This window comes from Xiphophorus hellerii, chromosome 14 (genome assembly GCF_003331165.1).
Source record: "Xiphophorus hellerii strain 12219 chromosome 14, Xiphophorus_hellerii-4.1, whole genome shotgun sequence".
NCBI classification, from domain to species: Eukaryota; Metazoa; Chordata; class Actinopteri; order Cyprinodontiformes; family Poeciliidae; genus Xiphophorus; species Xiphophorus hellerii.
Window position 1 is genome coordinate 848,899 of NC_045685.1, and position 20,302 is coordinate 869,200.

The window sequence follows — 20,302 nt, forward strand, 5'->3', positions numbered from 1 at the left end:
TTTATTTTATTGTACAAAAATGACCATAGTAAAAGTAGGAGTCTATGCTGGCCCTGGAAACCTTATAGCTGAAAAACATAGTTAAGACCCAATTAAATAAAGTTAGACTGCTTGGGGAAGGAATAATAATAAGGAAAACACAAATATAACTAAGTAAGTGTTCTCCAACAAAAACACACTCACACAAAAATCCCTGATGAATACAGCAAAGAAAAGAAAAACTCCCCTTCCACAAGTGTCCTCAATCTAAATAAAACAGCTTGGGACCCAGAGACAGCATAGGTCCCTTTTTAAAATGAGCCAGAGGGATAGACAATAAGAGTTCCTCTTCCCTAAATATAGCCCAAAAACGAAAATGCTTTTGATCAATAATAACTATCCAAAAATAAATTCTCAACTAAAACTAAAACAAAAACTGAAACTGAAACAGTAGCAGGCCAACCTACACACAAAAGAAATCAAGCACAAATAGCCAGATAATAATAAGAAACTGCCTTTACCTTCTCTAAAGTGAAACCAGTCAACGGCGCTCTGTACGTCACTTTTTACAAGTATGTTACCTACAACAATCAAGTGGAGAAATCAGAAATAAATCTAAACAATGTTAAACATACCTCTGCACGAATCATCAGCTTGGGATCTGATCTTCTTCTTTGTGTGAGAGGAGGGTGTGAGTGGAAGAGCGGAAGAAGAGCGTGATTGTATATTTTCTATCTTTGGTTTTTTCTTACTGTTTTTCACTGGGTGTTTATGTTACTTGTTTAGTTGTGATTTTGTGTTAGTTTGTCATGTTTTAAGGGGTTTTTTGGGTTCTGGTGTGGCTGTCAGGCCAGCGTCTGAGGACGCCATGGTGGTTGGTGGTGGGGCTTTCTCCACGCTGACACGGAAGAAAGGCACTAAGGTAGGTGCTGGTTCTCCATGCAGCGTGGAGGAAGTGTGTTTGGCTGTAGGGGAGGTGACTGGACATGGATCCGTCAAATCAGCAGCTCGAATGAGTGGAGCTGTAGTTTTGTTTGTGGAGAAAGTCGAGCAAGCTAAACAACTGGTGGAAGCGGGCATTTCTGTTAACGGTTTGTTTTTACAGGTTTCGCCACTAATACTGCCTACAACTAAGGTAACATTGTCAAATGTGTCTCCATTCATTAGTGATGATTTTTTGATAAAATAGCTGTCTCGGCACTGTAAGGTGGTGTCACCCATCAGAAAAGTTCCGTCAGGGTGTAAATCACCTTTGTTAAAACATGTTGTCTCTCACAGGAGACAATTGTTTATGATATTAAATCGACGAGACGAGGAACTAAATTTGTGTTTTCATGTTAGATTAGATGACTTTGACTATGTTTTATTTGCAACATCTTCTAACATGAAATGTTTTGGTTGTGGTCAAGATGAACCTGACCACAACCGCAATTACTGTGTATGAAAAATACATACTACCCTTATTAGTATAGTATACATAAATACTGATATTTACGTAGTAGATAATTTGTATACATCTAATTTGTCTATGCAAATTAGATGTATACAAGCATTGATGCTTAGTAAAATGTTGACAACTGGTGTCTGTAAATCAGTACTTTAGTATGGGTTTATGTGCAGTAATGCTCCTTCATGGTTGTTATCTTTTGCTGCAGCCCAACAAATCTATACTGAGCCACTAACAAAAAATACATATCTATGTTAGCTGTTTTATTCTTTCTTTTTTATTCTTTTCAAAGCAGCAACAAACCTGCTGCTTTGTTGCTTTATTTTCATCCTCTGAACACAAGGGCTTCCAAACAGGACCCACCTCCCCCGCTCCTGGCCTCTGATTGGTCGCTGATGTTGTCAGTCATTCATGATCAGTGCCCCCTGCCCATTCTTTATTGTTGCCGTCCACAAAGCAATATTAAAGTCCAACATGGAAACGAAGGACCACAGCGACAGAGGTAAGACCGACTACTGCTTTAAAAACAGAGTGTCATTCATAGGTTGGATGCACATTGTTTGCGTTGGTGTGAAGTGGTTGTCAGAGAGGCCATGCAGCTGCTCTTTCTGTGTGAATGTGAGGCTCAAATCATACAGCGGGCCATCTGAACCGTTGGTGTGTTTCTGCCACTCAGCTTTCTTGTGTCTTCTTTATTTTGGAAGTTTTCCCGCCTGTAACATTTGAAACATCTTCTACATACATGTTTACCAGTCAGTTATTTCTACAACTAGAATGCTGTGTGTTTTTCTTAAGTTGAGCTTATAATAATTTTAACTATTGTAGTGGCTTATTTGACAAGAAATAATGAAAGCTGCTCATAAATGCATGTTACCAGACAAGCAAAGTGTGTGTTGAACACAGTGAGGTGAATGGGAGTGTATACAAAGAGCAATGTGGCTCAGAGGACAGGATGGGATGAGGAAGAGGAGGAGGAGGCAGGGTGGTTCCAGCATAACCAATCCAAAAGGAGGGTGCAGAATGGGGGAGGAGAAGAGACCAGCTGGGACCCCATTCTCCTTTCTGTCTGTCACAGGCCAGAAGTCATTATTGAGTAGTTAAAAGCAGGGCTTGTTACACCCATAATTTGCATGATTTGGTTTTATTGTAGCTTTAATTAGACTTATTGTAATTTTAGTTGAATATTATTTTTCACAATGTCTGTATCATCAGGAGGAACCACAGGCATAAGCAGATGTTCCTTCCGTCTCACCTACTCCACAGTTAATGCAGCTCAGGCCTGTGGGATAAATCCAATTCATCAAACACTGAAGCACAACCTTCAGACAAAACCTGGCATCAATATTAATCTGGCTGAAATTAATGAGAACATCTGCTGGCTTGGAAAATAGAGTTTAATTAGACCTGCAGAAATCATGAGATATTACTTGTTGGCTAATTTAAATGTATTTACAAATTTTTTGAAAGACATGTTGCCAAAAGACTTGTTAAATAAATACATGAGACATAAACATGAACATGCATGGAGAAATTTAGCTGTGAGTTTTCATGCCCTTTCAACTTTTCCAAATTTTTGTCCCATTTGAACTGCAAACTTTAATGCATTATTAGGATTTTATGTGACTGACCAACATAAAGTAAGGAAAAAATGTGACGAGGAAGAAACTGGTGTTAAAAAAGTTGTGCAAGCAAATATCAGAAAAGTGAAGTGTGCATATGGATTAAGCAATCATTACGCTGCTACTCCTAAATAAAAATCCAGTGTAAGAAATTGCCTTGAGAAGTCATCTCATTAGTAAGGCTCATTACGATTAATCAATTACATAAATTTCAATGCCTTAAAAATTGCAATGGAGTTAATCTTCTATTTTTTTTAAATACAAAAGTCCAGAGTTGGAAAATTGATATCCCCATAAATATGATGCACAAGTGACATACACAAACAACAGAGATGGATGGCAAAGCTTGGCCCACCCCAAGTGTCTTCTCTTCAATCCAACTTAAATCCAACTGTATTGAAGCTGGACTTTCAGAATGCTTGTTGAAGATTGAGGATTTTAGTGTAAAATTGTGGGGAGCATGAGTAAACATGAACATGGCTTTGGGAGGAGAAGACTGCATTAGCATTGTCTAGCATTGTCATGAATTCTGTCATGGCTCAGGTTAGCTGTGTCCCCACCAGCCCTGGTTTAGTCAACTTTAATCAAACTACTTCATTTACCTAGAAAGTCTGCTTGGTTTGGGGAGCTGTGAATGTGTAATCAAACTCTGATGTGGACCTGTTTTTTCTTTTTCTGCTACAAAAAACAATCTGATTGGACTCTGGAAAAGATACAATATGTTGAAGTTGTGCTAAAAGGATTTGGCCTATCCAGGATTATACTGGATTTAGCTGATTCATCCATCTTCTCTACACCTCTGATCAGCTTCCCTGCTCTTGTTCTTGCATATGTACAGCATGATGCTGTTACTACCATGCTTCTGTATTTGTTCCATTCTCTATAGTTAAATGTAGGTCTCCTCTGATCAAAGCATAAAGCAAACTGCAAGCAACACTTTTTATGGCTTTCTAATTTGTGGAGCACACATGGTCACATCTGAGCTTTGAAGCTCTGCAACTCTTCCAGTCAAAATACTCTTTGGAACCTGACAAATTTTGACAAAGTTATTTTTCTGAAAACTCTATGAATTCTAACAGATTCTGGACATTTCAAATAAATATATAAAGTGAAACTGTTTTTTCAATAGTTTTTCACTGTTATTTTGTATTGGATTCTCCATGTGAACACTGTAAAAAGACACAAATAACCCCAAGTTTTTTCAGAAACCTAAACATTTGGTCAGCTACTAATGGGACTGCTGATTAGTGTTCTTCTCTACAACATTGACAGACACATGTTTGATGCTTTTTGTGAACCCTGACACATTTCAAACTTCACAAGGCCCATGAGAGATCACGTTTTTTTTGTGGCCAGATTCTTCTTACGTCAGCTGACCTGGCTACTGTGGTCAACTTGAATTCCCAGACTTTTTCAAAGATGTGCAAGTGTTTGCTCCTCTTCCCTTCAACCTTTTCTATATTAGTTTGCGTGTGTGTAACGTGTGTGGGCGGGTGTGGGTGTGTGTTTTGGTATTTAATTTGTGTAAAAGGCCAGCACAGTTTCTCCACAAGCTGTCTCCAGCTATTGAACAATAGACAATGGCAGGTAGACCAACTGTAAATATCCTGTGAACTTTTGCACAGGATAAGATGGGAGCTGCAGCGTGGGTGTTGACGACAGGGTCTTAACTTTTTATCTTTATTTGGTCTTTCATGTTTAAACATGCTCCGGAGTTTTGATCTAAAATTACATCCTGAATATTATCTCTGCTCCTTTAAATGAATCATATGTTCTGCATTGAAGTTGGATTTTCAGAATGGTTGTTGAAGATTAAGGATTTTACTGTAAAATTGTGGGGAGCATGAATTACAGAACATGGCTTTGGGAGGAGAAGACTGCATTAGCATTGTGGGTGTCAAGGTTCAGATTAGCAGAATATCTCAGTGTGTTGTTCTCTAGTCTTAGTTGAAATTTAGTAAACTTTAATCAAACTCTACTTCATTTTCCTAGAAAGTCTGCTTTTAAGGGATTTGTTTGAGGAGGTGTGAATGTATAATCAAACTCTGATGCGGAACAATAAAGTGAACTCTGGTCCACCTACAAACCTCAGTCTAGAAACTGTCTATGTCAGATTCCCATACTGCCTCCTAATAAACTCCCCCACATGGATGGTCGCTCGCACCCGTGGGCTCATTCTCTTGGCATTGACTTGTACCAGAAGGGATTAAATCACCTGGACCGAGGGAGCCTCCACACAGCAGACAGAGGGCTGACCTCTGACCCTGCACCTTCTAACCACAACACAGTTTTATTTGTGTTAAAATGTTGCCCTTTAACACTGAAGCATCCAGCAGGGAAGCTGATAGTGGTTCCCTCTTAAATTTCCATATTTGGGATTCTTGAATAAAATGTAAAAAAGAAAAATAGATTTATTTATTTATTATAGTTCACATTTAATCACTAGGCAATATATGTAAATTTATTTGGACAACACATTTCAGCAACAAGGTCATTCAAAGTGCTTTCCATGATAAAAAATATAACAATGAACAAATGAATAAACACACCACACACGTACCGATTCCACTCACGAACATCCCAATTCCAGAAAGAAAATCCTGGAAAACCCCCAACATACCATACATGAATTTAGAATAAACAAACACGGATAACGATGTAGAAGCAATAGCGATAGTTGTGGACTCATTATAAGAGAGCTAGTGTCAGCGTCAAGCCCTGACTTAATGAATAGCCCTATCGTTATAACAGGGTTTCTGGAGAACTGATCTACACAAGGTGGAGGTAATTAACTTGAAGCCATTTCATTCCAGTGTTTTGTACCTGTGGCACATCTAAAAAACTGCAGGACACCGGCCCTTGAGGACTGGAGTTTAACACCCCTGATCTAAGACATTTTTTGGTCAAATTGAGATATCTGCCTAACTTTACTCTCCTATCACTGCTGCATCATCCTGCCTTATTACCAATGTCCCCAGCCACTCTAACAAGAGTTTGGACTCTTGTTAGAGAGTCCAAGAGTTTGGACTCTTGTTAGAGTCCAAAATCACTGTCTGCCTAAGTCATCTTTTTGACTTAGGCATTTTACATACATACAAACATGGCAGACCGCATGAGAAACAGGGCTCTACTGACCACGAATGAAGCATTAACTCTTCTCTTTGAGTCATTTGGTAAGCTAGTTCACATTTATTCTACTTTTAGACAGTAAATGCACTTTCAGTCAGTCAAAAGGGTTAGGAGTAACTGTAAACTTAAACTCTTAATCACATTTCTAGTAGTGATGAAGTGATAAAGTAGTATAAGAATTTGCCAACTCTAAAAAAAAAATTACCAAGAATATTTTGTCTCATTTCTAGTCCAAACAATCTCTTTATACTTTGGACTAGAAATGAGACAAAATATTCTTGGTAAAAAAAATTTGTGTTGGCATATTCTTAATCTCTTTATACTTAAAATAATAGCAATATCAAAATGTTTTACAACTTGGGGTAGCTGATTAACATAGAATAGAATAGAATAGAATAGAATAGAATAGAATAGAATAGAATTCAACTTTATTGTCATTGCACTGTCACAAGTACAAGCAACGAGATGTAGTTTGCATCTATCCAGAAGTGCTCTACGAGATATAAATATTTATTTACAGATGTACAAGACTATGTATGTATGGACTATAAGGGGTTATAGCAAGAGATATAGATATTGTGTATAAATATAAATATGGGAGCTATATGCACAGATTATACAGATTATACAGAATATACAAGAATGTTAGGGAATGGATTATAGATAAATAATGGCAGATAAAATTTACAGGTTGTATGTGTGTGTGAAGAAAACAGTCCGTGATGTGTGTGTGTGTGAGGATAGTCCATGTGTTATTGTTGTATGAGAGGATAGGGGAGTACAGTCCTTATAGTTTATGTTTTATGTCAGGAGGCGTTCAAAAGCGTGACAGCTGTGGGGAAGAAGCTGTTCCGGTGCCTGGTGGTTCTGGTCCGTAGGCTTCTGTAACGCCTCCCAGAGGGCAGGAGGGAAAAGAGTGTGTGTGCTGGGTGAGTGGAGTCCTTTGTGATTTTCCCGGCCCTTTTCAAACACCGCTTCCTGTAGATGTCCTTGATGGCAGGGAGCGGTGCCCCGGCGATATACTGGGCAGTTTTCACCACCCTCTGCAGCGCCTGCCGGTCGGAGACAGAGCAGTTCCCGTACCAAGCTGTAATACAGTTGGTGAGGATGCTCTCAATGGTGCAGTGGTAGAAGTTCGTGAGAATCTCTGAGGACAGGTGGTTCTTCCTCAGGGTCCTCATGAAGAAGAGGCGCTGATGAGTAAACCCTAACCCTTCTTAATGAGTTTGGAGCAGCTGGTCGTCCAAGTCAGGTCCTCAGAGATGTGGACTCCCAGGAACTTAAAGGTGTCCACACGCTCCACCACTGTCCCCTTAATGTGGATGGGTGGATGTGGGTCAGCGTTCCTCCTGAAGTCCACAATAAGCTCCTTGGTCTTCTCGGTGTTCAGCTGCAGGTTGTTTTTGTCGCACCACTCAGCCAGACGGTCTACCTCCTCCCTGTAAGCGGCCTCGTCATTATCTCTGATGAGGCCGATCACCGTGGTGTCGTCTGCGAACTTGATGATGGCGTTAGAGCCATGGACAGGTCTGCAGTCGTAGGTGAAGAGGGAGTAGAGGAAGGGACTCATCACACAGCCTTGTGGCACTCCGGTGTTTATGATGATGGTGGATGAGAAGTGGTTGTCCAGCCGGACATGTTGAGGTCGACTGGTCAGGAAGTCGAGCAACCAGTTACACATGAGTGGACTGATGCCGAGGTCTGTGAGTTTGGTAATGAGTTGTGATGGGATGACAGTGTTGAATGCTGAACTAAAATCTAAGAACAGCAGTCTGGCGTAAGTGTTCTTACTGTCCAGGTGAGAAAGGACAGAGTGCAGCGCTATAGAGACTGCATCCTCTGTGCTCCTGTTCTGCCTGTATGCAAATTGGTGGGGGTCTAGTGTGGGGGGAGACAGGATCTGAGGTGTGCTAGGACCAGCCGCTCCAAGCACTTGGTAATGATGGGGGTAAGGGCTACCGGGCGGTAGTCATTGAGTCTGGTTGGGTTGGGATTCTTGGGGATTGGGACGATGGAGGTAGACTTGAAGCAGGTCGGTACCACAGCGCGGGCCAGGGACAGGTTGAAGATGTCCGTCAGCACTCCTGCCAGCTCCCCAGAGCGCGTTCTGAGGACACGTCCAGGTATGCCATCAGGACCCGCAGCCTTGTGGGATTTAATCCTGCTCAGAGCCGCTCCTACATCAATGGGGAGGAAAGTCAGTGGCTGTTGGCCTGGGGTGGTAGCTGCTTCGGTTGCAGTTGTGGTATTCCCTCTCTCAAAACGAGCATAGAAGTTGTTAAGTTCGTTGAGGAAGGAGACATCAGTAGAAGCGGGGGTGGTATTGTAGTCTGTGAGAATCTGAAGGCCTTGCCACATACGTCGGGGGTTGGAGTTAGAAAAATGATCCTCCACCTTCCTTTTGTAGTGGTGTTTGGCCTTCTTGATTCCCTTCTTCAGCTCAGCCCTGGCTGCACTGTAAGTCTATGCATCCCCTGACCTGAAGGCGATGTTGCGGGCCTTCAGCAGGAGACGAACGTCTCGGTTCATCCAGGGTTTCTGGTTGGGGTACATGGTAATGCGTTTGCAGGTGGTGACACGTTCTATGGTGGTGGAAATATGGTTCAGTACAGATGAGGCGTACTGATCCAAGTCTGTATGGTGGAAAATAGTCCAATCTGTATTCCTGAACCGGTCCTGGAGCACAGCGTCTGAGCCCTCTGGCCACACCTTTACTGTCCTCACGGTAGGTTTCACACGTTGGATGAGTGGTAAGTACCGAGGTGTGAGGAACAGGGAGAGATGGTCTGATTGTCCGATGTTGGGGAGGGGTGTCACATTGTAGGCTCCAGCCAGATTGGAGTAGACATGGTCCAGGGTCTTGTTTCCTCTGCTGTGGCAGGAGACATGTTGGTGGAATCTGGGAAGAACTGTCTTCAAGTTGGAGTGATTGAAATCACCTGCAACAATAAAAGCAGCCTCGGGGTATTTGGTTTGGTGTTTGCTAATAGCCGCATAGAGTTCTTTCATGGCTAGTAGTGATGGTGAGATGAAGCCTCATGAGGCATTGAACCACTTGAGCCAACTGGTTCGAGAAAGGGTTCATTTCTTGAAGCTTCATGTGCACACGAAACCACCTACTGGCCAGGTGTATAATCACAGCCAGCTGTTTCTTAACAGGTGTGATGCATTGAATTTTTGTCTATTATGGCTCTTGGGAATGACTTCACAAAAGGTGTAGGACGAAATCATTTGTCTACATAAATTATGTATACATACCCATTCAAACAATATTTTATTATACACATATGTGTATATATACACATATGTGTATAATAAAATATTGTTTGAATGTATTCTCTGTGTGTAATTATTCCCAAAATAGTAGTGTCATGTGATATGGCATGTTGTGTAATAATGTTTTTCTGTGACTCTAGAAAAATGGCATGGGCTTAATCAGGCAGAGGACAGTGAAAGTGCTTGTGGAACTAGGGAGGGGGTAGTGAATAGGCTAATGCTTGTGTAACTTGGATGATTTCATGCATTTTTATTAAGAAACAACAATTTCTCCACAGTTTTTGGTTTCAAACGATTTCTCTTTTTTGACACTACATGGATGAGGTGTTATTATTGTACCCCAACTCCTTGGAGCACAATAAACACCTCACCTTTACAGAAAATAAGAAACAGTGAAAAATACAGTTCCTCATAAGCAAACCTAATGCATCTGCAAATGTTCAGTTCACCTTACCTTGTTAGGGCTTATCAAATCGAAATGTTCCCACATAGGGGAAATCCTCCTCTTTCTCGCCGGCTCCATCCTACTCCTATCCTGTCCTCGCGCTCCTAAATCTCCTATCTATCTATCTATCTCTCTCCTAAACTCTCCAAACACCAAACTAACTGTCTCAAACTAAATAACCATTATCCAAACTCTGCTATCCAAACTATCAAAACTCTATCCACTCTCTCAACTGACCGCAACTCGCCTACAACAACCCACATTTTGAATGGAGCCTGTGGGGTTTCTAAAGCTGTCAAACCCCGCGCCAACATCTGAGCCACTTCCCGAAGCAGTCACGTGGTACAGTCAGGCAGCGAGGATTCGTCATCGTTTTCGGCTCCTCCCCTAAATGAAGCAAGCCTCTATACGCGCTTTACGGAAACGCCCCCTCCACTACTCGACACACGCCTCGAAGCCTCAGCACATCACGTAACATCACTAATGGCTAGCTTGGCATTAGCATCCGGGGGGGTGTACACGGAAGTGAGGATGATCGAGGTGAATTCCCTTGGGAGGTAATAAGGTCTGCATTTAACCATTAAAATCTCCACATTCTGTGAGCAGTGACTCTCGGTAGTAGCAGAGTCTGTGCACCAAGCTTTTGTTAATATAAATGCACAAACCTCCGCCTCTGGTCTTGCCGGAGTCATCTGCTGTCCTGTCGGCTCGGTGTGTGTGGCGTCCACTTAGCTGGATAGCATTGTCTGGGCAGCTGTTGTTTAGCCATGTTTCGGTGAAAAACATGACATTTGAGTCCATATTCCGTCTGTCACTCGTGATGGATAGTCGTAACTCGTCCATTTTATTAGCCAGAGAACGGACATTGGTGAGGAAAATGCTGGGTAAAGGGAGCCGGTGTGGTGTTAGCTTTAGCCTAGCTCGCACCCCTCCACGCTTACCCCGCCTTTGTTTACGTTCTCGTCGCGGCCTGCGTACACTTCCACCCGGCCGGGAGAAGTGAGCAGCCTCCGGTGTTCTGGAGATCTCTGGGATGAGTCGGAGATCGGCGATCATAGAGTCAAAATTGTAGCTCCAAAGGTCCAGAAGTTCATGTCTGCTGTAGTGCAGCAACGCTGTGCAATTCAGAAAAAAAAGTCCAGTCATGAATAGATAAAAAAACCACTAAAGAGCAGATTCATACAAACTCAAATAAAACCTCAACTCCACCCACAAAAAAGAGGTACCATGGACCTGAAACAGAACCAAAAATGAGGGGAGAGAGGGAGGAAGTTCAAACCTTCTCTTCCATTGATCATAATGGGCAAACATTGGCAAACAAGCCGGATGCTCTGGACCCTCTGGTGATTACTGTGCTTCATGAAATGAACAACATTATGGACAACCATGAGCATCCTCTTTATCAGGCTGTTAAAAAACATCAGAGTATCATCAGTCAGAGGCTTCTGCAGAGCTGCAGCAATACAGATTGCTGCAGGAGAGCATCCCTGTCAGCAGCCATGAGCATCTACAACACATTTTTAGCGAAACATGAGTTACAACGTTAAATTCCCCTTTGGGATAATGAAGTGTTTTTTTAATTAATTGAATTCAACAGGTAAATTAAAACGAAACAAATGTGGCAAGTTGATGTCAAGACAATGGAGTCATGAATCAAGGACTTAAGTTGTAGTTTTAGGAACCAACAATACTTTGAAAAAACCAGGGTGATGAAACCAAGTCTAAGTTTTTGTTTTTTTGTGAGAGTTTGTTCAACCAACATTCCGTCTAGAGTGATGAAAAATACTAACAGGAAGAGCCGTGCTCTTCTGAGCAGCTACCTCAAGTTGTGAAGAAGATGGAGGTGAACAGTAGCACTACTTTGAATGTGGTCTCTGCAAAACACTAACCTGTGTTGTAGGACAAAGTGGTAGCAGTCTTAATCAAAGATAAATGACAAAAACAGCAACACTGCATTTATAGTATTCTGTGACAAATATTTATTTTTAAAAGCTTTTGTGTTCACAAAATGAAAGCAAAATAAAAATTTTATCTTTTTAAATCATGCATGTGGTTTTATTGTGTTCATGACACTTTGGTCTGTTCAACTTAACATAATTTCTGATAATTGATGTAAAATGAGTAATTCATTCATGAGAGACAGAGACCGGTTACTGTTTACAATGAGGTAGAAGCTAAGCATCAAAAGCATTTGCGTATTCAATGACATACTAAAGTCACAACACCTTCTAGTGGCCTGGCATGACAAGGCCACCTGACTCAAGGTGTGGCGGTGCTGTCTAAACTTGGAACTTTTCACAGGCATTGTCTAATATAAACATTGCCTTAGACACAAGGAAGAAACTTCAACTTTATTCCACTTACGGTATCCAGATGTTCAGGTTTTGACCTGTTATTATAAAGACAGGTTTAATGTCCTTGTCCTGAGCAGTCACATACACGTCCATATTTTTTTTCATTGACTTTAGAAAGGACGATGATGGGACTTCCAGATTTGGACATAAAGCTGGCAACTTTGACGCTCTGCCACCTGAGATTTGCAGCAGCTTGACATCATCATTCCCTGTACGCTTTCCACAGTGTAAAGTGAGACTGTGGTGTTAGCTTCCTTGGAGTCACCCCATTTCCTCGGCTGCCCCAGCCACGTGATGGCTGACTGACGCTGATTTACCTGCGTCTCAGCGAGTCCACTTTTATTGCCAAGTGTTTTCTGGGCTCTTGCAAAAGTATGAAACTCTGGCATGTGAGTATTTATTTAACAAAGGGTAATGTGAAGCATCTGGACATTTCATGAATATTTGCAAGACTTTACTCAGAAATGATACATCGTTTCAGACAGACTAAAACAGAACCAGATGAAAAATAACTCATCTTAGCTGCCTCTTTTCCAAAGAACAGAGATCAGAAAGCAAAATCCACATTTTTTTATACATCCTTGTTGTGGAGCATGTTGGTGTAACACGGGGATTTCCTATTCTCTGCTAATCCAATATCACTGGATTGTGTTAGTTCCTCATGGAAAACAGGCACAATACTCACACAGATTACTCAGTGATATTGCTGCTACTTGATTTATTGCTGTGTTTCATATTAACACTGGAACACAGCCAGTAACTCTGGGATCTACAGAGGAAATATCTTTATCACGACTAGGGTTTGGACTACTATGGTGGTGATCGCAGTGTGCACTGGTTAAATGTCTCAATGATGCCAAAGCAAATGCGGGTGATTATTTTCTGTTTGTTTAATAGGCAGATTCAGATAAACACTTGCATAGGTGGGTTTAGGCCAGTGTTTCTCAAAACTTTTCAGGCCGAGGACCACTTAGTAGGGATTGCACAACTTCACCTTTTTTAAAGTTGACTACAACATGACAAATGTTGAGTCAACTAGTCGCAACGTAAGTGAAAATACGTCACAACAACTTGCAGGCTTTATTGAATATATTCACGGCAAATATTGACAAAAAACCCGCTTATAGTAAGTCTGTTATGCAGAATTAAAAGAACAAGAAGCAGAACCTTATCCCACAGCGGAGCAGAAGTGGTCCAAAAAGTTGCACAAATTTGGTCTGATTTATTTATTTTTTAACCATTAATAATGGCCTTTCAATGGGCGGATAACATTTGAAGCGAGTGCTGATGATCGGGATAGCTGCACATAGGAGTCAAATTATTACATTGATCACAATTATGCTTTTGGAACATCATTAAACTTATTATGAACGGATCCTGTTTGATTAGTTAAATTCAGCAGAGCCACACTCCTCCCATATTTGCGAGATGAACCAACAGGCAGACAGTGGCAGAAATAGCCTTTCTCAGATCCTCAGAATGCAGCTTGAACTTCACTTCTAGATGTTGTCAAACAGTATTTTTCTAAGAGCATTAAAGCTGCCAGTTAAAAGCTTCAACATGGTTGATGCTGATCAGTTGGATGTATGAAAAGCACAACATCATGATGCATTGCAGCACAGTGTTCCGGCCCTTTTTTTTTTTTTTGAATTGTTTCGGCAGTAGTTGCCTTTATTTTACAGTAATCCAACAAAAGAGGGAGAGAGAGGAAGGGGAGAAGTTAAGGGGAGAGAGGCACGGACCAAGGAAACTGATGATGAGAGTTGAATTCTGAACAGCCATGGTACACAGCCTGGACTCTTTTCTTGGGAGGGGATCGTCTCAAATGACCACGAAAACTGAGGTAAAATGATCAGTTCAATTTATTAAAGCCAAATAAGTGGTAATATTGTTTTGGAAGAACAGAGAAATAGTTTACTGTTACAGCACTGGTCCATTGCCATGCTTCCTTGTGGGAAACAAAGAAAATGGCCCCGAACAGTTTCCAGTGCCTTTTCTAGGCCTCTATCTAAGCTAGGGCCTAAAGAGGGCGGACCCCTATAAGGTCATTTCCTTAATCTTGCGTCTGTATGTATATGCAGGCGTGTGGGGGGTGTGTATGCATGTGTATACACACACATGCATAATAAAATTATAGTAATCCTGTAGTAGAATTACAAAAAGGTGTCATTTTACAGTAGTTCATGAAACTGCATACTTTGCTAGTTTTTAAAAGTTTTCTTCCTTTGAAGGAAGGAATGGATCCAGCAATGTCAAATATTGACGTTGCATATTTTTCAACACTTTATTGGAACCCCAACAGTACATCTTAAACATTTGGGCAAGTTTAAGACTTGGTGAACAGCCAACATGGATGAGTTCTGAGTTGGTCTCAGTCCTGAACTTCTCCAGAAATCATCAAAGGGTTGCTAGAAGATAAGGAAAGAAAGACATGTTTTAATACATGAGATAAACAGCACATTAAACTGCATTTATGTCAGTTTAAGACAGACAGGCTGTTGTCTGTCTGAAAAGGACAGATTTAGTGGACAAACATCCTCCTTGATCTTCCTTCATTGTTACTGTCTTCCTGTCCTCCAAAATGTTTTGTTGTCTCAAACCAACCATGTCTGAAGATTCTTAGTTTTCCAGGTTTTTACATTCAGAAAGGTTTATAGAAAGTCAGTTTGTTTTAACGTTGGTTTAGAAATGTTCCTCTACAATCATATCCTGTGATGAGGCGCCACTATATTGTCCTCATCCAGCCAGTGAAGACCGGTGTAATTCGTGCACGTGAAATTGAGGGCTAGTAAACTAGATGTGCACAACGTTGACTAAAGACCCAACACAAGAAAGTTGAAACTGTTCAACTCTTGTTGCCGTCAGCTGTCGCGGAAAAAGTATTTCGCTGTTCGTAGCTCCCCATGTGTAACATGTTGCTGTGAACTAGATAACACTCCGGAGAGAGGCGCTGATGTCAACCTAGAAGGTTTGATTGATCTGCATTATGTATTATTAACACATTGAAATGTTCAGGTTAATCGCGTGCACTAACGCGTTAACGTTGACAGTCCTATGTGCGAGAGAAAATATATTTAAAAAAAAACAGTTGAGACATCCTACCCTCAAACAACTTCCACAAAAAGACCAGAATATAGCCATCTCTCTATATATAGCCATCTGCATATTCAAGGTGAACTGAACTAAAAAGCACTTGTGTTGCACAGTGTTAGCTGAGAAATAACCGAAGTTAGCTTTAGCAAACAAGCGAGAGTAGCTCAATATAACTACATAAAATATATTTTCGTACACAAACACAATACTGCAGTACAATGTTTTTTAAAAAGTACTTACCCTTTGAAAGTCATTGTTGGCCCGCCCTCTAGCCTGTGAACGTTCGCCTCCAGCTGGAAAATATCCCACAATGCAACTGTACATTAAAAATTTACAGTACAGCCGTAAATTTCCGCACGTGATCCAGCGGTCCAATCACGTCCCATGTACTTTCCATACGCATTTCAGATCACAGTAAAATGCTGTATTTTCAAAACCCAGCCATCTTACTGTATTTTCATGCTGTAGTTTTTACAGACATTTGTTACAGTGTGAAGTTAGTGGAGCAGCTCTGTTCACTGCCTCGTCACCATCATATCGCACTCAGCACAGCCGCAGACCTAGAACTGGAAGCATGTATCATGCTATGTATCACAGTGTTCAAAAACAAAAGTTATGAAACTCACCCTCAGGAACTTTTCACCGGACCACCTGTGGTCGGGGGACCACAATTTGAGAAAAACTGGTTTAAGGGGATGTGTGTGGATATTGTTGAGAACAAGAATTTTTCTACTATTGCTCGTTGTTATCTCGTCTCCCCAGGTCGGTTAATGTCATGTGTAAAAGTGAAACCACAAAGACAACAGTCACTGTTCAACTTCACAATCAACCAGAATCTATTCAAACAATCAAAAAAACATTTCTTGTTCTAAGTATGCTAGGTAATTTATTCTTTTAACAAGGACTGAAAAAGAGCTTTCAGTTCTTCCCAACAGAAAACACTTATGTTCCTCTCAGTTTTAACAAGCTGTCTGTGTTTGAGCTGGCTTCAACTCAGTTGACCGTTGCTCTCTTCAAGGGTAAACAGAAACAACAAAGAGTCGCTCCTCAATCCCATAATTCTAATTTTGGCAGATTTGAAAGGCATTACTGTTAACGCCAGTAACATGTTTGAAGATTTCCTCTGTAAAGAACAATTCCTCCAACACTGCAGAGCTTCTCAACACCAGTGAAAGGAAAACTCACATGTTCTCATGGAGAGTCCAACCCACAGAAGGTTAAGGCCCTGTTTTGTTTGTCAGAGAAGGGTGTGTGTGCGCGTGTGGGGGTGTGCGGGCGTGTGTGTATGTGTGTAGTGGGTAGTCATCTTTAAGGATGCAGAAAGGTACTTATACTCGGTTTGGCTGCAGTTTTTCTGCCGGGGAAGGGAGGATGTATCATATGAAATCCAAACAGGCTTACATAGACTCTCCAACACACAGCTGTGTGTTTGTATTCCACACCCAACCCCTTCTGTACACAGATGGCCTTTATCAGGGGGGAATTTGTCCACTTTGCTGACCTCGTAGCCCAGTAACAACAGAGGGAGGACCAGCTCTCCTCTAGATTTCCTTTTTTCTGATCAACTGTGGGAGGTCAATTTGCTGGCTTCCTATAGCAGAGTCCAGGCCCAGCTTTCCAACAAGCCTGTTCATATTTCAGAACGTTTTTATTGAGACCTGTGCCCATATTCACCAAGTTTCTCAAAAGTCCTCTCCTAGAGCTCCCATCTCATCTTAAAAATTCCTGCCCAGGAGTCTTAGCTCAGGAGTGATTCAATCAGCTCCTGAGAACAACAGAAATTCCCATCACAGTGAGAAGGCGTGGTTGACCCCATTGCTAGGTGTGATGCTGTCATCTAGGGACTTTGGTTGGTTCCTCTTTTTCTTCTACTTCTACGTAATAGAGGTGGGCAAACTACTTAATAGAGCATATTGCTAGTAAATTAAAAAAAAGTGTGGAGCAATTGTTACGCCGCCCCTCCGCAATGATTTTAATCTCAGAATTCTGACTTTTAATCTCAGAAGATTAAAGTCAGAATTCTGAGAAAAAAAGTCTGGATTCTTAATCCTTAATCCTCTGCTGAAATGAGTCTTTCAGAAGAGTCTTTCTGAAATAAATCAATACGGTCTAGATTGGACTGTGACTGGTGGATACACAAAAGAAAATAAGACACAAGAAATCTTAAATAGCCCTCGCAGCTCAGCACCGCTCCGGCTTCATGGCGATCGTGGGAACTCCAGCAACGCCGTCCGCTCGCCACTGTAGTGTTCTTGCGCAGTTCCCACACCTGTCCGCTAGGCAATATGCATTGATGGTTCGGCAGAAATCCCTGATGACACACAAAAAATCTGGTGCAGATCAGCTGCTGGAGCAAGGAGATATAGCTGATGGAATAACGTAGAGGGCCCAGTGAAGTCAAATTACAATTTAATGCTATTGGGCTCTTTAGAGGTTCACAAAAGTCAATTATAAAACGTTTGGTGCAAATCCAATGATGCATGTATGAGTTAGAGACGACCGTATACGTACGGCGATGGATTGAAATTTGCCATTCGGCCATGGCGACACTGTTCAGCTAGCAGCCAGCATTGACAGAATTCATCATGATGTCATTTTATGTCACGTGACTATGTTGTCTTGGTTGGGTGAACAAGATCCTGCCTAAGAACAGTAGATGTATCAGTAGAACACAGCTGGTGGATGTTTAGTGTACTATGGAGCAGAAAGCTGATGTCATTGTTTCTCCCTACATCCAGTGGCGCAGGTTGCTACAATAGATAGCAGCCACACAGACACACCCGCTAGAAGGAAACAAACACACCCAGTAAAACACTTTCATTTTATTGGCTGAGAGGTTGCCAGGCGACTGTACCAAAAGGCAGTTCCAAGCGAGCAGACAGTCCGAGCAGAGATTAAGTCTGAGCCCGAGGGGAAGTTTTGAATACAAGCTTTATAAATTTGGAGAAGAAAGACATGAAGTCCTGCTTTCAAAATGAAAATGTAAGCAAAATTATTAAACGTTTTGAGAACAAAAGACATGAAATCCTGTTTTCAGACTGAAAATGTGTACTTTTGGATTATGGCAGAAAAATTCCACCAAGCAAGCTATTCTGCTCTCCTTGTGTGTTTACTAGCACAATTTAGCAGTAAGCCTAACTCCAATAGAATGAATACTTGAGTCAGGATGCAGCTTCTTTACTTCACTTTATTTGGTGACCCAAGTACTCGTGTGACATGGAGTAAACTGTAACACATAAATAACATACTTACATTTGTTATCACTAGAAAAAAGTTAAAACAAAGAACACATTCTTAACAAATAAGATGTTAAATAAAATTTACTATTGACTATTAAATGAAGACTTATAAACGGTGATGTCGATGGCATAAACTGACTGCGATAGACCCACCTCCTTATGTGAGACCGATTAAAAAAACTAAAGGAAATGGCTGACTTCCTGTCCCACTCCTAACATGACCTACAAAATAAAAGACTTCACAAAATCAATCCTAAGAACCTATTTTACAGGTTACAGGTTAATTTATTTTACAATAAATTAAAGGGCAGAACACGAGCAGAGAGCTTTGCAAGAGAAGATTTGCTCCGAGCAGAGACTAAGTCCGAGCGTGAGAAGTTTTGAGTACAATCATTACAAGTTTTGAGAAGAAATATATGAAGTCCTGCTTCCAAAATAAAAATGGAAGCAAAAGTATTAAATGTTTTGAGAACAAAAGACATTAAATCCTGCTTTCAGACTGAAAATCTATGCTCTTGGATGATATAAATACACACTTTGTCAATTCAAATATTTTATGTTTTCACACCCCGTGAAAGATTTTCCTAGATTTAATGGTGAGGTAAAGACTTCAGCTGAACAGTAATGTCTAATAGTACGCAACTGTTCAGCTCCATCAGGTTGGATGTTAGACATCAATTAAGTCATTTTCATTTTTCTCCAGAGATGTCCAGTCAGATCAGTTGGAGTCAGAACTCTAACTTTGCCATACCAGGACACTCAGAGTGGTTCTGAAGTTACACCTGAGACCTTAGCCATGTGCTTTGGTTTTATTGTCTTGCTGAAAATTTAACCACTACCCCAGTCTGAGATCAAGTGCTCATTCTAGAGCACACCTTCATCCTGGATGTCTGTGTACATTGCTGCATTCATCCTTTCCTCTGTCCTGATTGGTCTGGCAGTTCCTGCTGCTGCAAGACATCCCCGTTGCCACGTGCAGCTTTCATCTGGCCACTCTATCATACAAGCAGGCCGGGCGGCTATTATGCATCTCGATTTGATACAGTAGGAGCCCTTTCTTGGTGTATCTGTGCCCCCTTACAGCACATTTTCCCCCACACTTTTTTCAGCCGTTACATTGTTGTAACGGCTGAAACGGTTGTAAATAAGACATTGCCCACCCCCACGAAATTCCTCTAGAGCCGGTTTTGCATACAGGCCTGACTGGTGGATTGCTGCAGATATGGGTGTCCTGCTGGACGGTTGTCCTCTCTCACAATTGAGATCAGGACCTTTTGATGGCCATGCCAAAATATCAACTTTGCTCTCTTAAGTCACTTTGTAATGACTTTGGTTGTACTTAGGTTTATTCACCATTTGTAAAGCCAAAAAATCTTGGCAGAATTTTGTTTTGAGTAGCATTGCAACCTTGTGGCCAATCACATGTATTTATGCATGTGATTGTGTGTATCTGCAAAATGCTTTGTTTATGTTTCTTTGTGTATGTGGCATAATAATTTCATCTTTGCTTAGTAGCCTTTCAGCCCATTTAGGTACGCAACATTTTTCCCTGTGGATAATGACTGTCTTTCTAGATTCAGCGGCATCTTCACTGCTGAATCTAGAAAGTGAAGATTCGCTTTCAGAAAGAAGATCTTTGACTTCTTTGTGAAGTCAAAGATCTTCACAAAATCTTTGACTTTTGTTCTGGGGTCATCTTACAACATTTCAGACTTTGATCT

At 41.2% G+C, this 20,302-nt stretch overlaps 1 protein-coding gene across 2 annotated transcripts in view; it reads left to right on the forward strand.

Annotated features, from left to right (window-relative positions):
* The first annotated feature begins 1,822 nt into the window (after positions 1-1,822).
* Positions 1,823-20,302, forward strand: part of afap1 (actin filament associated protein 1) — a 103,261-nt gene continuing 84,781 nt past the window's right edge. The window contains exon 1 of one of the 2 annotated variants that reach the window (XM_032583207.1): positions 1,823-1,928. In XM_032583207.1, coding sequence (XP_032439098.1) covers positions 1,838-1,928 — 91 coding nt within the window. In that variant the 5' untranslated portion in view covers positions 1,823-1,837. The remainder of the gene's footprint in view (positions 1,929-20,302) is intronic. The other variant, XM_032583205.1, reaches the window with a different exon arrangement.